Source organism: Gigantopelta aegis, chromosome 6 (assembly GCF_016097555.1).
Source record: "Gigantopelta aegis isolate Gae_Host chromosome 6, Gae_host_genome, whole genome shotgun sequence".
NCBI classification, from domain to species: domain Eukaryota; kingdom Metazoa; phylum Mollusca; class Gastropoda; order Neomphalida; family Peltospiridae; genus Gigantopelta; species Gigantopelta aegis.
The window spans coordinates 91,785,354-91,801,628 of record NC_054704.1 but is presented as its reverse complement, the minus strand read 5'-3'; the positions used below and the strand labels follow the sequence as shown (position 1 = coordinate 91,801,628).

The 16,275-nt window shown below is 39.5% G+C and overlaps 1 protein-coding gene across 4 annotated transcripts in view; it reads right to left on the bottom strand.

Moving 5' to 3' along the window:
• The window catches only part of LOC121374123 (glycine dehydrogenase (decarboxylating), mitochondrial-like), a 79,442-nt gene that overhangs the window by 29,005 nt on the left and 34,162 nt on the right, over positions 1-16,275 (bottom strand). For 2 of the 4 annotated variants that reach the window (XM_041501059.1, XM_041501060.1), the window contains exons 3-4: positions 4,365-4,500; positions 1,256-1,420 (exon numbers count right to left, since the gene is read on the bottom strand). In XM_041501059.1, the coding sequence (XP_041356993.1) occupies positions 1,256-1,420; positions 4,365-4,500 (301 nt within the window). The other 2 variants (XM_041501061.1, XM_041501063.1) reach the window with 2 other exon arrangements.

Sequence of the window (16,275 nt, the reverse complement as noted above, 5' to 3'; positions counted from 1 at the left end):
GGAGGGAGGAGCTGGGGTATACCTGCAACAGAGTGACGTTGCTTCTACAGGAACAGCAGGGGTGGGCTGGGGAGGGAGGAACTGGAGTATACCTGCAACAGAGTGACAATGCTTCTACAGGAACAGCAGGGGTGGGTGGCTGGGGAGGGAGGAACTGGAGTATACCTGCAACAGAGTGATATTGCTTCTACAGGTACAGCAGGGGTGGGCTGGGGAGGGAGGAACTGGAGTATACCTGCAACAGTGTGACATTGCTTCTGCAGGAACAGCAGGGGTGGGCTGGGGAGGGAGCAGCTGGGGTATACCTGCAACAGAGTGACATTGCTTCACCAGGAACAGCAGGGGGTGGGTTAGGGGAGGGAGGAGCTGGGGTATACCTGCAACAGAGTGACATTGCTTCTACAGGAACAGCAGGGTGTGGGTTGGGGGAGGGAGGAGCTGGGGTATACCTGCAACAGAGTGATATTGCTTCTACAGGAACAGCATGGGGTGGGCTGGGGAGGGAGGAACTGGAGTATACCTGCAACAGTGTGACATTGCTTCTGCAGGAACAGCAGGGGGTGGGCTGGGGATGAAGCAGCTGGGGTATACCTGTAACAGAGTGACATTGCTTCTACAGGAACAGCAGGGGTGGGCTGGGAAGGGAGGAGCTGGGGTATACCTGCAACAGAGTGACATTGCTTCTACGGGAAAAGCAGGGTGTGAGCTGGGGGGGGGGGGGGGGGGGGGGAGGAGCTGGGGTATACCTGCAACAGAGTGACATTGCTTCATCAGGAACAGCAGGGGGTGGGTTAGGGGAGGGAGGAGCTGGGGTATACCTGCAACAGAGTGATGTTGCTTCTACAGGAACAGCAGGGGTGGGCTGGGGAGGGAGGAACTGGAGTATACCTGCAACAGTGTGACATTGCTTCTGCAGGAACAGCAGGGGGTGGGCTGGGGAGGGAGGAGCTGGGGTATACCTGCAACAGAGGGACATTGCTTCTACAGGAACAGCAGGGGGTGGGTTAGGGGAGGGAGGAGCTGGGGTATACCTGCAACAGAGGGACATTGCTTCTACAGGAACAGCAGGGTGTGGGTTGGGGGAGGGAGGAGCTGGGGTATACCTGCAACAGAGTGACATTGCTTCTACAGGAACAGCAGGGGGTGGGCTGGGGAGGGAGGAACTGGAGTATACCTGCAACAGAGTGGCATTGCTTCACCAAGAACAGCAGAGGGTGGGCTGGTGTGGGCTGGGGAGGATGTAAGTGGAGTATACCTGCAACAGAGTGACATTGCTTCAGCTGCTGCAGTTGCCTCATCGAGCAGTGATGCGTTGGCGATGCTGAATCCTGTCATGTCGCCGATCATCGTCTGGAAGTTGAGCAGACACTCCAGACGGCCTTGAGCCAGCTCCGCCTGATAAGGGGTGTACTGGGTCACCCTGAAAATGGTGGGCTTTTCCTCATTTATCTACGTTTAACAATCACATATTGTATAACATAATATACAGTCAAACTTCGGTAACTCGATCTTGAAGGGGATGAGAAAATAGTTCGAGTTTCAGGAGTTCGAGTTTTCGAAAGTAATATATGAGAGATCTAATTTGAAACTCCATTGCAGTTGGATAATTTCGCTTAATATTCTAAGAAGCGTGCACTTCATTGCCTACCTCAAAACTCTGAAAACTTTGAATCCCCAGTTGAAAGGCGAATTAACATATAACTGTCATCACACCCCCACGCCACCTCAGCACACCCCACTCCACCCCAGTTGTTGACATCTTGAACACCTGTGGTATATTCATTTTGCATATATTATAAAAGTAAGCAAATAACAAAACAAAAAAGATAACCCAGATGAATTTGAAATATAAGCTTGGCGCATGTAGGCTACATGTATTGACAGAAACAAAAAGGAAAAAAGAAGGCATTTACATACATACATAAATAACAGAAAGTAAATGATATAATGGACGTTGATAGATAAATAGATAAATAACAATTTAACGTGTCCATATACCACTAGGGTTTGAATGGAGATCTAAAAGTTTAAAGTCCGATCTATATGGGCCGGGCTGGGGGGGGGGTGGGGGGGTGGGGGGTGAGTTTAAGGTGGGTGGAATTTGGAATACGAATTTAGTAATTAGGTCAAAGACCTAAAGCCAAAATGAACTCATTCATACAACTGATGTCTGGACAAAAATTTAAGTCCAAAGAACAAAATTAGAGTGCTCGACCGAAAGGGTTTTAAGGTGATTTGGGCTGCCAAAATAAAGTGCGTCGGACTGTTTACAAAAAAACAAAAAACAAATCTGAATGCCGGCCAAAACATTTAAAGTCCAACTAAGCCCTTGGAACGGTTGGCGTCTACGGGGACGAGATGAAGTGCTTGGCGTTGAACTGCAGCACCAGTTTCCTCCAACGGTGGGCTAGCAAGGTCTTAGCTAACTCGACGTAATGGGCGCTGGCGATGATCTTCAGTACTCTGTGGACAGTGTAGTTGCCCATGTCTTCGAAGAGTATTCCCTGTCTGTAGAGATCATCTCGGCGCGACGTCACCACAAGTCCAAACTTCCCGTCTCATAGTTCCATGACGTGGATGGCACACTCAACTCCGTCAGGAAACTTTTTAAAGTTGCCCTCAAGAATGCCTCCCGGCAGTGAGCTGGTGTCCGAGGTGTCCCCGACCAAGTATCGAGCATACTGGCCCTTGATCTTGGAGATGACTACGCTCCAGGTGGCGTCTCTGCCCCGGGTGGTCGCGGAAGGCCGGGCCTTGGCTGGCTGGTCACTACTCGGTGGGGTGACGGCCTTCCCAGGGGTGGGGGACTCGACGCCAACCACCTCGAAGGGGTTGGAACAGGAGACGCACACCGTGGAGTCTCGCAGATCGCTGTGTCCAACTGTGGCGTCGACTGGTCCACTGGTTTAGTCTGTTCAGACGTGTCTGCATCGGCTGGCACTGGTTCGTCGGGTCCCGGCAGTGGGGGCGGTGACTCAGACAGGACCGTTGCTGGCGGTTGAGCCTCCAGTTTAAGTCCCCCCTGAGCCATCCCTGGTGCAGGTTTCCTCTTCATCGTGTTCGTTACCGTCTTGCCATACACCAAAGTCACGGTTGCATGTGAGCCAATGTAAGTGACGCAGTACTCCAACAAAGAGCCGTGGGGGGGGGGGGGGGGGGGGGGGGGGGGGGGGGCGCAACTTCAGAGAGCAGGGCGACACGTCTTTCCTCATCAAAGACATAGCTTGGAATGATGAACGTTGACGTATTTTACAGATGTCAAAACAAAGTAATAAAACACTGAATGCCGAATAACACTAAGTGCATTTGTTTTTCACAAAATTATTTACGCTTCGCACCTCTACTTTCTTTCTCCAATCTGGCTACCCAACCCACTCCCCATTTCTGGGCACTAGGCGAGAATGCTTGGATGACAAGAAAGAAGAACTATTTAAAACTGATCTGACTATCCCCTGATTACCGGGTCCTTCCCAAGATTGCTTGATCCGTGATGTATCAGTTTTTAACATAACTAAATGACTGGTAACTGATAAACATTAACTGATGTATAAATAGAAAAAAGCTAAAGTGTGATATTATTCATGCCTTTGAAAGCAAAAAGAAACAGCGCTAACAATTATTACAAATGCTCTTTGAAGTTAACCAGACTGTGTCTGTAACTATGTATTACATAGTGAGGCTAACCAAACAGGTTCATTTTGTTCCGCTTAGTCGGCGATCTATTATTCTGTAACTGTCACCTTCATCCTCGGCAGCCAAGACCTTCCGAGACAGGCGCGCTTCGCCTGAATGACATGATTGACAATTCATTCATCTTGAAAATACTATCGGCAACGAAAGATTGATCAATCCACATGCATCGAGTTTTAGAGGTGCATACTCTATTGAATCTTTATGGCGGGACCAAATAATTAGGTCGAGAGATTGAAGCTATCAAGTTTTTGAAGTTTGTGTTATCGAAGGCCGTCATTACTAGTTTGAATAGCAACTCGGATGGGTGGAGTTATCGAAGTTTGACTGTACATTGAAACTACACAAAACCAGACACTCAGTAGACTGAAATTATATATATATATATATATATATATATATATATCATGTTTATCATGGTTGTTTTCTAAATATCAGTACAGAACAGGACCTCTTAAAACTGGACTTTTTAGTTGGTCACATGGGTGTCCAATTTAGAGGGATTTCAATTTGAAATACATGTACACCTAAAATCTTTTATCCATTTTGTGTTTAACATTACAATAATTCCCCGATTTTAAAAAAAGGCTCATATTCTACAATAAAACAAACAACCAAATTTCAAGTATATAGTATTACGTTATGCATAAATGTTTTATTAATTAATAACGTACCATCCTGGATTTTCAAACATGTTGCGTTGGATTGTAGTAGGCGTGTACGAGTTGTAGTAGCCAATCCCAATGTAGCTACGCCACACCTGGTTCTTTTTCGCCATTGACAGGAGTCGGTCAAGAAGTTCATGTTCTCCTGAAGTTCCAGATAAAAACTTTGGTTGATGTTACAATCTCACCTTATTACCATCCTATAACACTTACTAAAGCAAAATACAATCACAACTACAGTTTTAATAAACTCAGTGTCACTTCACCATATTATAACCAATTTTTACTAAACTGCAAAATAGTTAAATAGAAACAAAACATCAGTTTTAACAAGCATTCTTAGAGTATTGCTGAAGTAATACATGTCCCCTACCATGCCCAACACATTTTAAGTAATACATGTCCCCTACCATGCCCAACACATTTTAAGTAATACATGTCCCCTACCATGCCCAACACATTTTAAGTAATACATGTACCATGCCCCCTACCATGCCCAACAACACATTTTAAGTAATACATGTCCCCTACCATGCCCAACACATGTTAAGTAATACATGTCCCCTACCATGCCCAACACATTTTAAGTAATACATGTCCCCTACCATGCCCAACACATTTTAAGTAATACATGTCCCCTACCATGCCCAACACATTTTAAGTAATACATGTCCCCTATCATGCCCAACACATTTTAAGGTTCACCTTTAAGATTAAGGGCCATAAGTATGTCAAAATGGGCCAATCATCATGAAAGTTCAACTTGATATACAACTCTGTATGATGAAGCCATACAGAAAAGTTTGGATCAATATATTGAGGCACTGTGGGGGAAAAAAGCAGATAAAAAAAGATATGTTCCTACAGTCCCCTCTAATGGAACCAGTAGGGAACTAATACAATCACAATTTCACCTCACCATGTTAAAACCCAATTTGACAATTGCAACACACAAATATAACTACTGTTTTAAAGTTTAATAAGCTCACAATCTCACATCATTTTATTTGACCATTATATCATAAATAAACTACACTGCAATATTTGCTGTGTTTGTTTCATGTATTAAATAAAACACTAACACAAACAAGTAACAAGATAACTGAGGTCTGATAATCTCTAAACTATTCCCATTAATATGATGTCATGTATTTCCATTGCTGACATGCTATAACAGACTTCTCACTGTATTGGTACTCGGTTACAGCAAGAGTGGATTGTTGACCATTTTTGTTACGGCGTGTTGCTTGTTTTTGATACAGACTTTTAACATTTGACTGATTTTAGTACAATGAACACTGGCTGTGGCCGTTGCTATGGAACAGACGACAAAAACACAGGTAAAACCTTTATTTGCATTGAAGTATAGAAACAAACACATGTTATACGCTTCAAAATGAATACATATTCTGTAGTATTATACAGATTTGGACGTATATTTACAGGAAATGTGCATAAATTATATTAATATTATTTAATACAGTTTCCTGATTACTAATTGTTTAAATTTTATAACTAAAGTAGAATACAAATATCATAACTCTCAGAAAAAGCTGCAATTATGACAGAAATATAGTAATTATGACTAAATTAGATTAATAAAATTATTGAAAATGCTACGGAATGTTTACTGTCTGGATACGAACTGTTATTGATTTTTAAAGTCAAATTACGGAGTGTTTACGATTTTTGACTCATGATTTTGTCTTATTTGTTTCAGAATTCTACATCAAGATGCAAATATTGTCAAAAACAATTTGAAAATGTTACGTCAGCTGTCAGACACATATTGGAGATTCACCCATAAGAGAAAGTGTCAATTTTGATACCATCCAGTGACATTTTAACATCTAACGAGAACATTTGATGTTTGTAGAGAAAATGTTGGATGCGATATTAAGGATGTATATTTTGATGAAACTACCAATAAACTAAAAATACCAGTAACATCTGTTAATACTAAATTCTGTTCAAAATCCTGTTTATATTGCTTTCCATTTTTCTGTCTCTCTCTGCTTGACCCCCACCCCACCTCCCCCTCCCCCTCTCTCTCTCTCTCTGTGTGTGTGTCTCTCTCTCTCTCTCTCTCTCTCTCTCTCTCTCTCTCTCGCATCTTAATTTTCCTAAGGGTTTAAAATAAACCACAATAAACTGTGTATGTGTATATATGCATACTCGTGTGAGTATGTATCACACACTCGAAGGGAGCTCGGCGCGATAAGACGTGTTTAACAGATTGTGCACACCACTTAGGCGCCGTTCTTGAACAAAGGAATAAGGTTGGCAATTTAATTTGTTCCTAATAGTCATTTTGCATCTGTACTCTGTATTCATTTGGTTTCAGTCCTGACCTATAGTATCTACTTGTTTTTTTCTGACTACTTGTGTGTACATTACCTTTGTGATTGACTGTAGGATAATTAATTAGCCTATTTTTAAATACATAACACCAAATTTTTAGTCTAGCCTAGTCTTAAACCAGTCAAACAATGGAAACATTAACAGAGAACATAGTTAGTCAAGATAATGGGACTAACCCAACCATGCCTGAAAATTGCGAAATAAGGCCTGAAATAGAGACCACAAATGACAAGACAACAACTGACTCACCTAGGTCCCCCACCACCCCACCAACACCCATGACTATGACCATTGACCTACGCAACACCGAAGCGGAGGTGCCTGTCGTAGGGTCAGCTAACAACCAGGACGTTGACCCAGACGTGGAGTTTGTGTCCACAAACTCTCAAATCAGCGCCATTTCCCATGCCTTCAACCTAGTGGTAAAATCAGTTTCTAAAACCGGTATCAATACCCCCCGCAGCTCTTCCAAACGAAAGGGCTCACCCAACCTCAGTCAAGAAATCAACTCCGAGGATAGTGACATTGAATCAGATATCCACCCCGAGGTGGTGGTTAATAATAGGTTTCAAGTGTTAGGCAGTGACAAAAAACCATGACCCATCCGTGCCAACAAAAAGGCTAAATTTCTCACGTCGCGAGTAAACCAGGACTTTGCCAAGTTTTGTTCGATGGGCTTAACCCAACATTCTACGAGTATGTTTTCTGGCAACAGGCCATAACAAAAATACAGACTGAAAAAACAACAACTAGGAGTCCCCGATATCACGTACCACACCCAACTTGCAAATGGGGATACCTTTATTAAAGGGATAGAAAGTACTCTTAAAGCCCTCGGATCCCAACTCCAAGTAAACGCGGATCCTAAATCCACAAAAACCTCACTAGTCCAGCTCGTGCCGGTGACCGTTGCCCCGGGGGCAACCTACATGTCTACCAGCGCGAAACCAAAACAGGTGGATAAAGCCTTAGGCAAAAACGATTTCAAAAAAGCAAAGCAGCTAGCCAGAGTATACACTCATAAACCATAAAAAGCCAAATTAACAAATCCCCAGCTAGCAAAAAACTAGAGTTTACCAATCAACCCAGTAAAGGGCCATTCCGTGGTAATGATTTAAGCCAGGACGTGACATTCTGACTCTTATGATTTCCTTAACTAAAAGTCCTTTTTAAATGGAAATGCAGTTTTATCATTTATAGGCTCATTACATATAGTAGTATTAGCATGTCAGGCCTAATTTTGTTTTTTGTAAAATAAAATTACTTATAAAGTGAAAAGTAAAATGTGCCAGGACGTGACGAAAATGGACATCATTTTTTTAACATTGCAGTAAATTCCAAAACTCTGCTCTCCTGGTAGAATGTTTGCTTATTAAAATACACTGTTTAACACAATATCCAGTCTATTTCTAAATGGCATATAGCAATTTACTAAAAAACTATTCTTTATGATGTAACATTTATTTTTAAAAATTTCAGTACAAGGTGGGACGTGATGAGCCAGGACGTGACTTTTTGCCCAGTTCACTTAAACAACTAATAAATGATATGATACTACTAATGAAATACTGTTAGTTTATGAAAGCAATGATATTTACTGGTTTTAAGTATTTTTATCATCAAAATAAGTGCATAAAATCCTAATTAATTGAACTGACGTTGTGCTAAGAAAAATGTTCTCATACAATATTCATATAATATACTTTTATAACCAGTAACCATATCATTTGTCAACAAAATTGCTTATCCTGATGTTGCTAAGTCTGGTGATTTTTGTCCTACCTATACAATACATGTACAAACTAAAAAGATGAAGTATCTAGGTGTTACTTTTTCGTTGGCTTTGGCATCACTTTTGCATTTAGCTCAACATTGATTGCACAAATGTAGCTTCATTTCTCATAAATTACATGTCCTGCATCAGTAAAGATTCATTTATAGTTCCATCTATGAATGTTCTCCTCAGTGCACGCCCCTGCGCGTGCTGTAACCTCACCGTGGTGCAGGGATGTAACATTTTCTTTGAGAATGGCCAATACAGCACAAAATTTAAATTTTGAGTAAAATTCAGTATCTATCTGTGATATTTGTTTTTGCACAGTTCTTTGCACTGTTTTTGTTTGAATCTTGAATTTTTATATTGATGTTGATCATCACTTAATGGCCGATGTATTTTTCGTGCCGAGGTGTCGTTAAAAATTCATTCATTTATTTATTTATTCATTTCCTCAATGCACATAAAAAAAAAAAAATTCAACTTTATTATTTTAAAATTTTAATTAAATTTTTTGAAGTTTGATTTTTTAAAAATGTTTTAAAAACATTTTTAATATGCATTGAGATGGATATCTACAGATGCACTATCAATGGCAATGAATAAGTTTATGGTAGGCAAGACATTTAATTCTGAAGAATTCTTATTTGATATTTACCATATGTTTTAGAATTAAAATATATTATATTTTGCTTTTTGCTGGTATTTTTATGATCATCCGATTTAATTGGAATTCAAAATATGAACCACAGTCAGTATAGAAATTAGATTTGGACAGTTTCTTCTTTCTCTTTATCATTATCTGATAGGCCAAACGGTCAACAAATGAACAATGTATATTAATATAAACTGTTGATGGTTGACAATAGCAAAAATCTCAACGACACAATTGATTTGAATTCCTCCAACCCAAGTTTTATCATTAACATGTATCTTTACCAATTACATCCTTCACTGGAGGAATGTTGGTTTATATATTCTAATTCATGTTTGGATACCCATATCTGCCAAGGAATAAACTTAAGATTTCAGCAGAACATTCTATTTGAACAATTCTTTGACACAATATTTATTGTATGTGTACACCAGTTTGGATTTACAAAATGGAACCTTTAGTATAAATACAACATTCCTTAAAATTGGTAGATTATCAATAATTCACTTTTTGGTCAAAACATAGAAGCATAGAATTGATAATAGTATTTTTTTATCTACATAAATCCACGTTAAATATTCGAATATGCTCCCCTGAATGTCCACTTTCTCTGTTTCTGATTCTTAATGGTGAAGGCAAAAATATCGAAAATAAAAGTAATTTCTTTTAGGTACATGTGCATTATCTAGTCAGTTTTGCCAATTTCTTTATATAGAGAGATTTAATACATTTTTAATCTTTACTAAATTTAACCTGCCATCTTGAATGTCACGTCCTGGCTCAATGTCACGTCCTGGCTCAAAGTTTGAGGTGGTTATTTTAATCATTTAATATAAACAGTCATCATTATACCTTTTATTTATACTTGGAACATTGAAAAGGAGGAGAATTAAAAAGGATTTTTATTTCTGAAAAATAGTTTTAAAATAAAACTAACTTTTATATGTCAAATCAGCCAGGACGTGACATATATTTTGAAAAATAATTTAATATACTAATTATGATATGAAAGAAGGCAAAGTAGTATTTTCATATGTAGTATATTTTAGATGTGATGTCCTGATACCTAATTTTTTTATTTGACATAACAGTAAAGTAATATTACCAAAAAACAAATGTCACGTCCTGGCTTACAAAAATTCTTTTTTCAAATAAAACCGTCATAAAAACCCATAAAACATAAGTAAATTGGCAATAAAAGTATATTTGTATGTGCTTAAGGATGTTAACTTTAAGTTATAATACAAACTTAGTTTAACAGATCATTTTGAAATTTCCACACCCATGGACCAAATACCATGGAATGGCCCTAAAACAAACAAAGAAGGAAACACGCTGGTCCACAAACTGCAAAGACACCTGCAACATGCAGCTGTCAAATCATCAGAGCGGACAGTGCAGGCCTAACAGAAGGCGCGACATCTACCGCAAGACACCGTTCACCTTCGGTAACCAACAAGCCAGTACTGACATAACAGACAACATGAGGTCCGCCACTAAGCGATGTGGTCAAAAACATCCATGGAGTTCTAGAAACTCCCCCTGTACCCAACCGATACAATGCGCAAACTGTCTTAGTAGGCACATGGCACATGACCCCAGATGCCATCACTACCAGAGGGCTCTTCGACAACTTAACAACAAACTAAATCAAGTTAGTCAAACCAAGCAAAGCCAGAAACAGTAACTCAATCAATTACATATGCCGACAAACTTAAAACTACTGACCAAACTCAGGTTAGAGAACTCAAACTATCATCGAACAACTAGTTCAGGAAATATCTAATATTAAATCCAGCCTGGTAACCTCTAAAAACTAAAGCTAAAACTAAACAATATATATCATCAACCATAATTTCGGGCCTGCGTAATGGGAGATACGTCTCCACACGCCCCCACTAATAAAAAGAAAGAATTTTATTTAACGACGCACTCAACACATTTTATTTACGGTTATATGGTGTCAGACATATGGTTAAGGACCACACAGATTTTTTTTTGAGAAAACCCGCTGTTGCCACATAGGCTACTCTTTTACAACAGGCAGCAAGGGATCTTTTATTTGCGCTTCCCACAGGCAGGATAGCACAAACCATGGCCTTTGTTGAACCAGTTATGGATCACTGGTCGGTGCAAGTGGTTTACACCTACCCACTGAGCCTTGCGGAGCACTCACTCAGGGTTTGGAGTCGGTATCTGGATTAAAAATTCCATGCCTCGACTGGGATCCGAACCCAGTACCTACCAGCCTGTAGACCGATGGCCTGCCACGACACCACCGAGGCCGGTCCCCCACTAATAATATCAACACAGTAAAAAAGGGCCTTAGCGTTTTCCAATGGAACGCTAAAGGCCTCCATTCAATGGGACATGGTGCTGAACTCATTCAACTAATTAGCACCAGCAACATCAAGCCAGATATAATTTGCCTACAAGAAACATGGCTAGGAATCGGCACTAAAAATAAAAATAAAACAACTAAAGTATTTAAAATTCCAGGATATACTAGTTACTATAAAAATAGAGATAACAGCACCAGAGGTGGAATATCACATTAATTAAAAATACCATACCTCATACTGAAATTAAATACGATTCTATTAATACAAACTTAGAAGTCCTAGGACTTACTATACAAAACGATAAAATGCCTATTGACATCATCAATTTTTATAGCCCACCGGGAACAGCCCATAATCAACTAACGTTAAGAGATTACAATAAACTCATAAACTCAAACAATGACTTGATTCTTGTAGGAGATTTTAATTGTCATAGCACACTGTGGGGAGGTCTGCACTCCGATGCACAGGGAGACATACTAGAGGAATGAATGAATGAATGAATGAATGTTTAACGACACCCCAGCACGAAAAATACATCGGCTATTGGGTGTCAAACTATGGTAATGCAAATAAATAAAGTGATGATCAACATCAACAGAAAAATTCAAGGTTTAAACAAAAACAGTGTAAAGAACTGTGCAAAAATACAAATACAAATATCACAGAATTTTACGGACACCGAATTTTACTCTAAACTTCAATTTGTGCTGTATTGGCTATTCTCAAAGAGAATGTTACATCCCTGCACCACGGTGAGGTTACAGCACGCGCAGGGGCATACTAGAGGAATTCATCAATACACACAATCTTGTATGTCTTAACGATGGCAGTACTACTTTTATTCCACGATTATCTGGGCACATCCGCCATCGACCTAACCATCACCTCTAACAATATAGGTGCAAACGCCCAATGGGAGGTGTTAGAAGCTCTCAACAGCGACCACCTCCCCATTCTAACCAGCTATAAATGTAATACTACTTATACAGAAGAAGAAAAATTTATACCTAAATTTAAATTTAATAAACCTAACTGGGCTGGCTTTACAAGTGACTGTAGCAAAATTAAGTTAGAAAATAGCCTAAACATTGACGACGACACTAATAAAATTACTAATAAAATAATAGAAATAGCTGAAAAGAATATTCCTAAAACTAAACCCTTCAGTAAAAATAGACCAGTTAACTGGTGGACGGGCGAAATTAAATCCAAATGCGGCTTTAGGAACAGGATGCGTAAACTTTAAAAAAAAACAGGGAAACAAGACTACCACACTAAATATAAAATAGCCAAAAACGAAGTAGGTAAGCTTATCATCAATGCTAAACAAGCCAGCTGGCATAAATGTTGCGGTGAAATTAACAACAGAACATCTATTAGAGAAATGTGGAAAAAAATTAAGGCTATTCAAGGACAACGCGCTAATTCCACAGTCCTTCAAAAACATAAAACAGCAACTACTAATAAACAAAAGGCCGACCTTCTCAGTAAAACTTTCAGTAAAAACAGTAGCAACGAAAAAATTTCTAAACAATTTTTTGAGAAACTTAAGAAAGATAACTCTCTACCAACTAATGATACTAAAACAGCAAATCACCCAACTACTGATAATTTAGAATTTAATAAACCGATAACAATGTTAGAATTAAAAACAGCTCTTAAAGCTAAAAAAAACAGTACTACCACCGGGCCTGATCAAATAAGTTACACATTACTCAAGCACATGCCGGATGTAGCCCTAAAGGTAGTGTTATCGCTCTTTAACTGAATCTGGAGGGAGGGTCAAATGCCCACAGCGTGGAAACATGCAGAATGCTTTAGTCTCCCTAAAGCGGGAAAGGACCATTCCCTCCCAGGGAGTTATAGATCGATAACACTCACGTCCCACATGTGCAAAACCTTAGAAACTTATCAATAAACGATTCAACAATTACCTACTCGAAAATAACCTAATAACTAATGTACAGAGCGGATTTAGAACTAAACATTCAACAATAGATCAAATAGTTAGATTACAAAATAGTATTAATGATGCATTTCGAAAATCTCATAAGGTCTTAACAATATTCATAAATATTGAAAAAGCTTTTGATATGGTATGGCATCAAGGTCTACTAAATAAACTACAGAGTAATGGTATTAAAGGTAATATGTTTAATTTTATCAACAATTTCATCCATAATAGATCAATCTCAGTTAAAGTGAATGGTCACTATTCAGCTAGAACCGAAATAATTAATGGCATACCACAAGGTTCGGTCCTCTCACCAATTTATGACATAACTAAAGCACTTAATGCTAAAGGAAAAACAAAAACAACCACGCCATTAAACACAGCACTATTTGCCGATGATTGCGCCATCTGATGCACAGGTAACACAACCACTAATTTATTTCACCTAATGCAAGCTGATATGAATAGACTTAACAAATGCATTAAACTATCAGAAACTAAAACTGTCTATATGCTTTTTAATAAAGTCAATAAATCAGATAATCACCAATTTAAATCAGGTGATAAAATAATTCCAAGAGTCAAACAATTTAAATTTCTAGGTGTAACTTTTGACTCAAAACTAACCTTTAGTAACCATATCAATGACATAGTCAGGAACTCAAAAAATACTCTAAACTTGTTAAGAGCCATCTCAGGTACCAGTTGGAGAGCGCAAACAGAGGCAATGCTTATGGTTTACAAAGCATGCATACTCTCCAGAATAGATTGTGGAGCCCAAGCCTACAGTTGCGCCGCCCCCAAACTGTTACATAAATTAGATGTTATTCAAAACCAAGCTCTTAGAATTATAGCTAAAGTTCCATCAAATACCAGCGGACAGAGCTTAGAAGTTGAGTTTAACATCATGCCATCCCAATGAAGCTCTAATCTGGATCAAAACCCAAAAATACTCAAAAAGCGTTATTTTCTCAGACAGTCTTAGCTCTATCCAATCACTTCAAACTAATAAATCTACCAGACCAGACATTCTCGCAGCTATCCACAATAAACTTCATGAACTAAACCATCTCAATTTAACAGTAGTATTCGAATGGGTCCCAGCTCACGTAGGGATAATTGGCAATGAAATAGCTGACTATGGAGCCAAAACTGCACTTTCAATCACTAGTAAAATTACAACACTACCTTTAGGAATTTCAGAACTCATGTCAAAAGCAAGAAAACATTACATTAATCAATGGCAGGCCAACTGGGACCTAACAACCAATACATGGCACTATAACATCAAACCACTAGTCAACTCTATCTGACCTAAACACCTAAACACTTATGTGGATAAAATAATTACTAAATTGCGCATAGGTAAATCATCGCAGCTCAACAGCTGCTCTTTCACCAATAAAAACCCTTACTGTGAGTGTGGCACCCGGGAAGACATGAAACATTATCTCCTGGATTGCACGTTACACGACAGTCAGAGAAAACTAATGATAGAATCAATAGCCGAAGCCAACCATAACAAACCAATTACGCCTAACTTTCTATTTAACCCTGATAAATATCTAAAACATAAAACCTTCAAAGCAGTATATCAATTCGTCCAGTCCACCAAACCAAAACTATAAGTGCCACGTACTTGCCAGCGTTCAGTTGACGCGGACCCCCAGGATGAGAAACAGTAGCACACCCACCGGGCTCCCGACAGTCATAAAGTTAAAAACTAAAACTAGAAAATGATCACAAACCACCCGCCTGTACGTCTCCCGGAGGGAAGAGTGACCTTCTGCACTTGACCGACATGCACTCCAATCCGGGGGACCAACGATCTATAATTAAGATAAGTAATTAATACGCTGCTTAACTTGTGACACCCGTGACTCCCTGGATGGAACATCCACCCTATGCACTTGAACAGACCTCATATTCCAACCCGGGGAGAGAACGGTGAAACGACAAAAGTAAAAGCATATACCTAGCCAAATTAGCTGACACAAATTTAGCAATAAATTAACAATTATTCAAAACCACCCACCTGTACATCTCTTGGATGGAAGAGCGACCTTAAGCACTTGACCACACAAGCACTCTAACCCAGGGATCAACGGCGGGACGGTAGCGAATGATTTAAGAACCGCTAGATATGACAATGCTTGGATCATGACACCTGTGACCCCCTTGGTGAAACATCCACCCTACGCACTCAAACAGACCATGTATTCCACCCGGGGGTAGAACAGTGAAACGACAAAAGTAAAAGCATATGCTCAACCAAATTAGCTGGCATAAATTTAGCAATATAAATTAACAATTACTCAAAACCACCCGCCTGTACATCCCTTGGATGGAAGAGCGACCGTAAGCACTCGACCAGGCACTTCAACCTGGAGATTAACGGCGGGACGGTAGAGAGTGATTAATAACCACTAGATATGCCAATGCCAACTAGACCTAACCACGATTACCATATTATTCTACTGTAAATATGTTATTGTTCTGAAACCCGTGATTGACAACTGGCATACATTACGTTAGCGATACATTAGAATTTTTTTTTTCTTCCACTAATACAGGATCGAAATCACAACAACCCAATTGGCTAATAACCAGCCAATCAACATCGTTAGACAATCAACCAGGATAGGACACCACTAAATATCACCTGTTTTTTTTGCAGCACCCCTCAGTGGTCCAATCCAACCAATCACGGATCAAGAACCCCACCACACCTAACTGTAAATAAACTGCACGAATTTGTCTTTGCACTCGCACCATGTTCTTTATTACTGATGCATGAAATCCTAGCTGACTAAGGTAAGTCAACTAGGGCT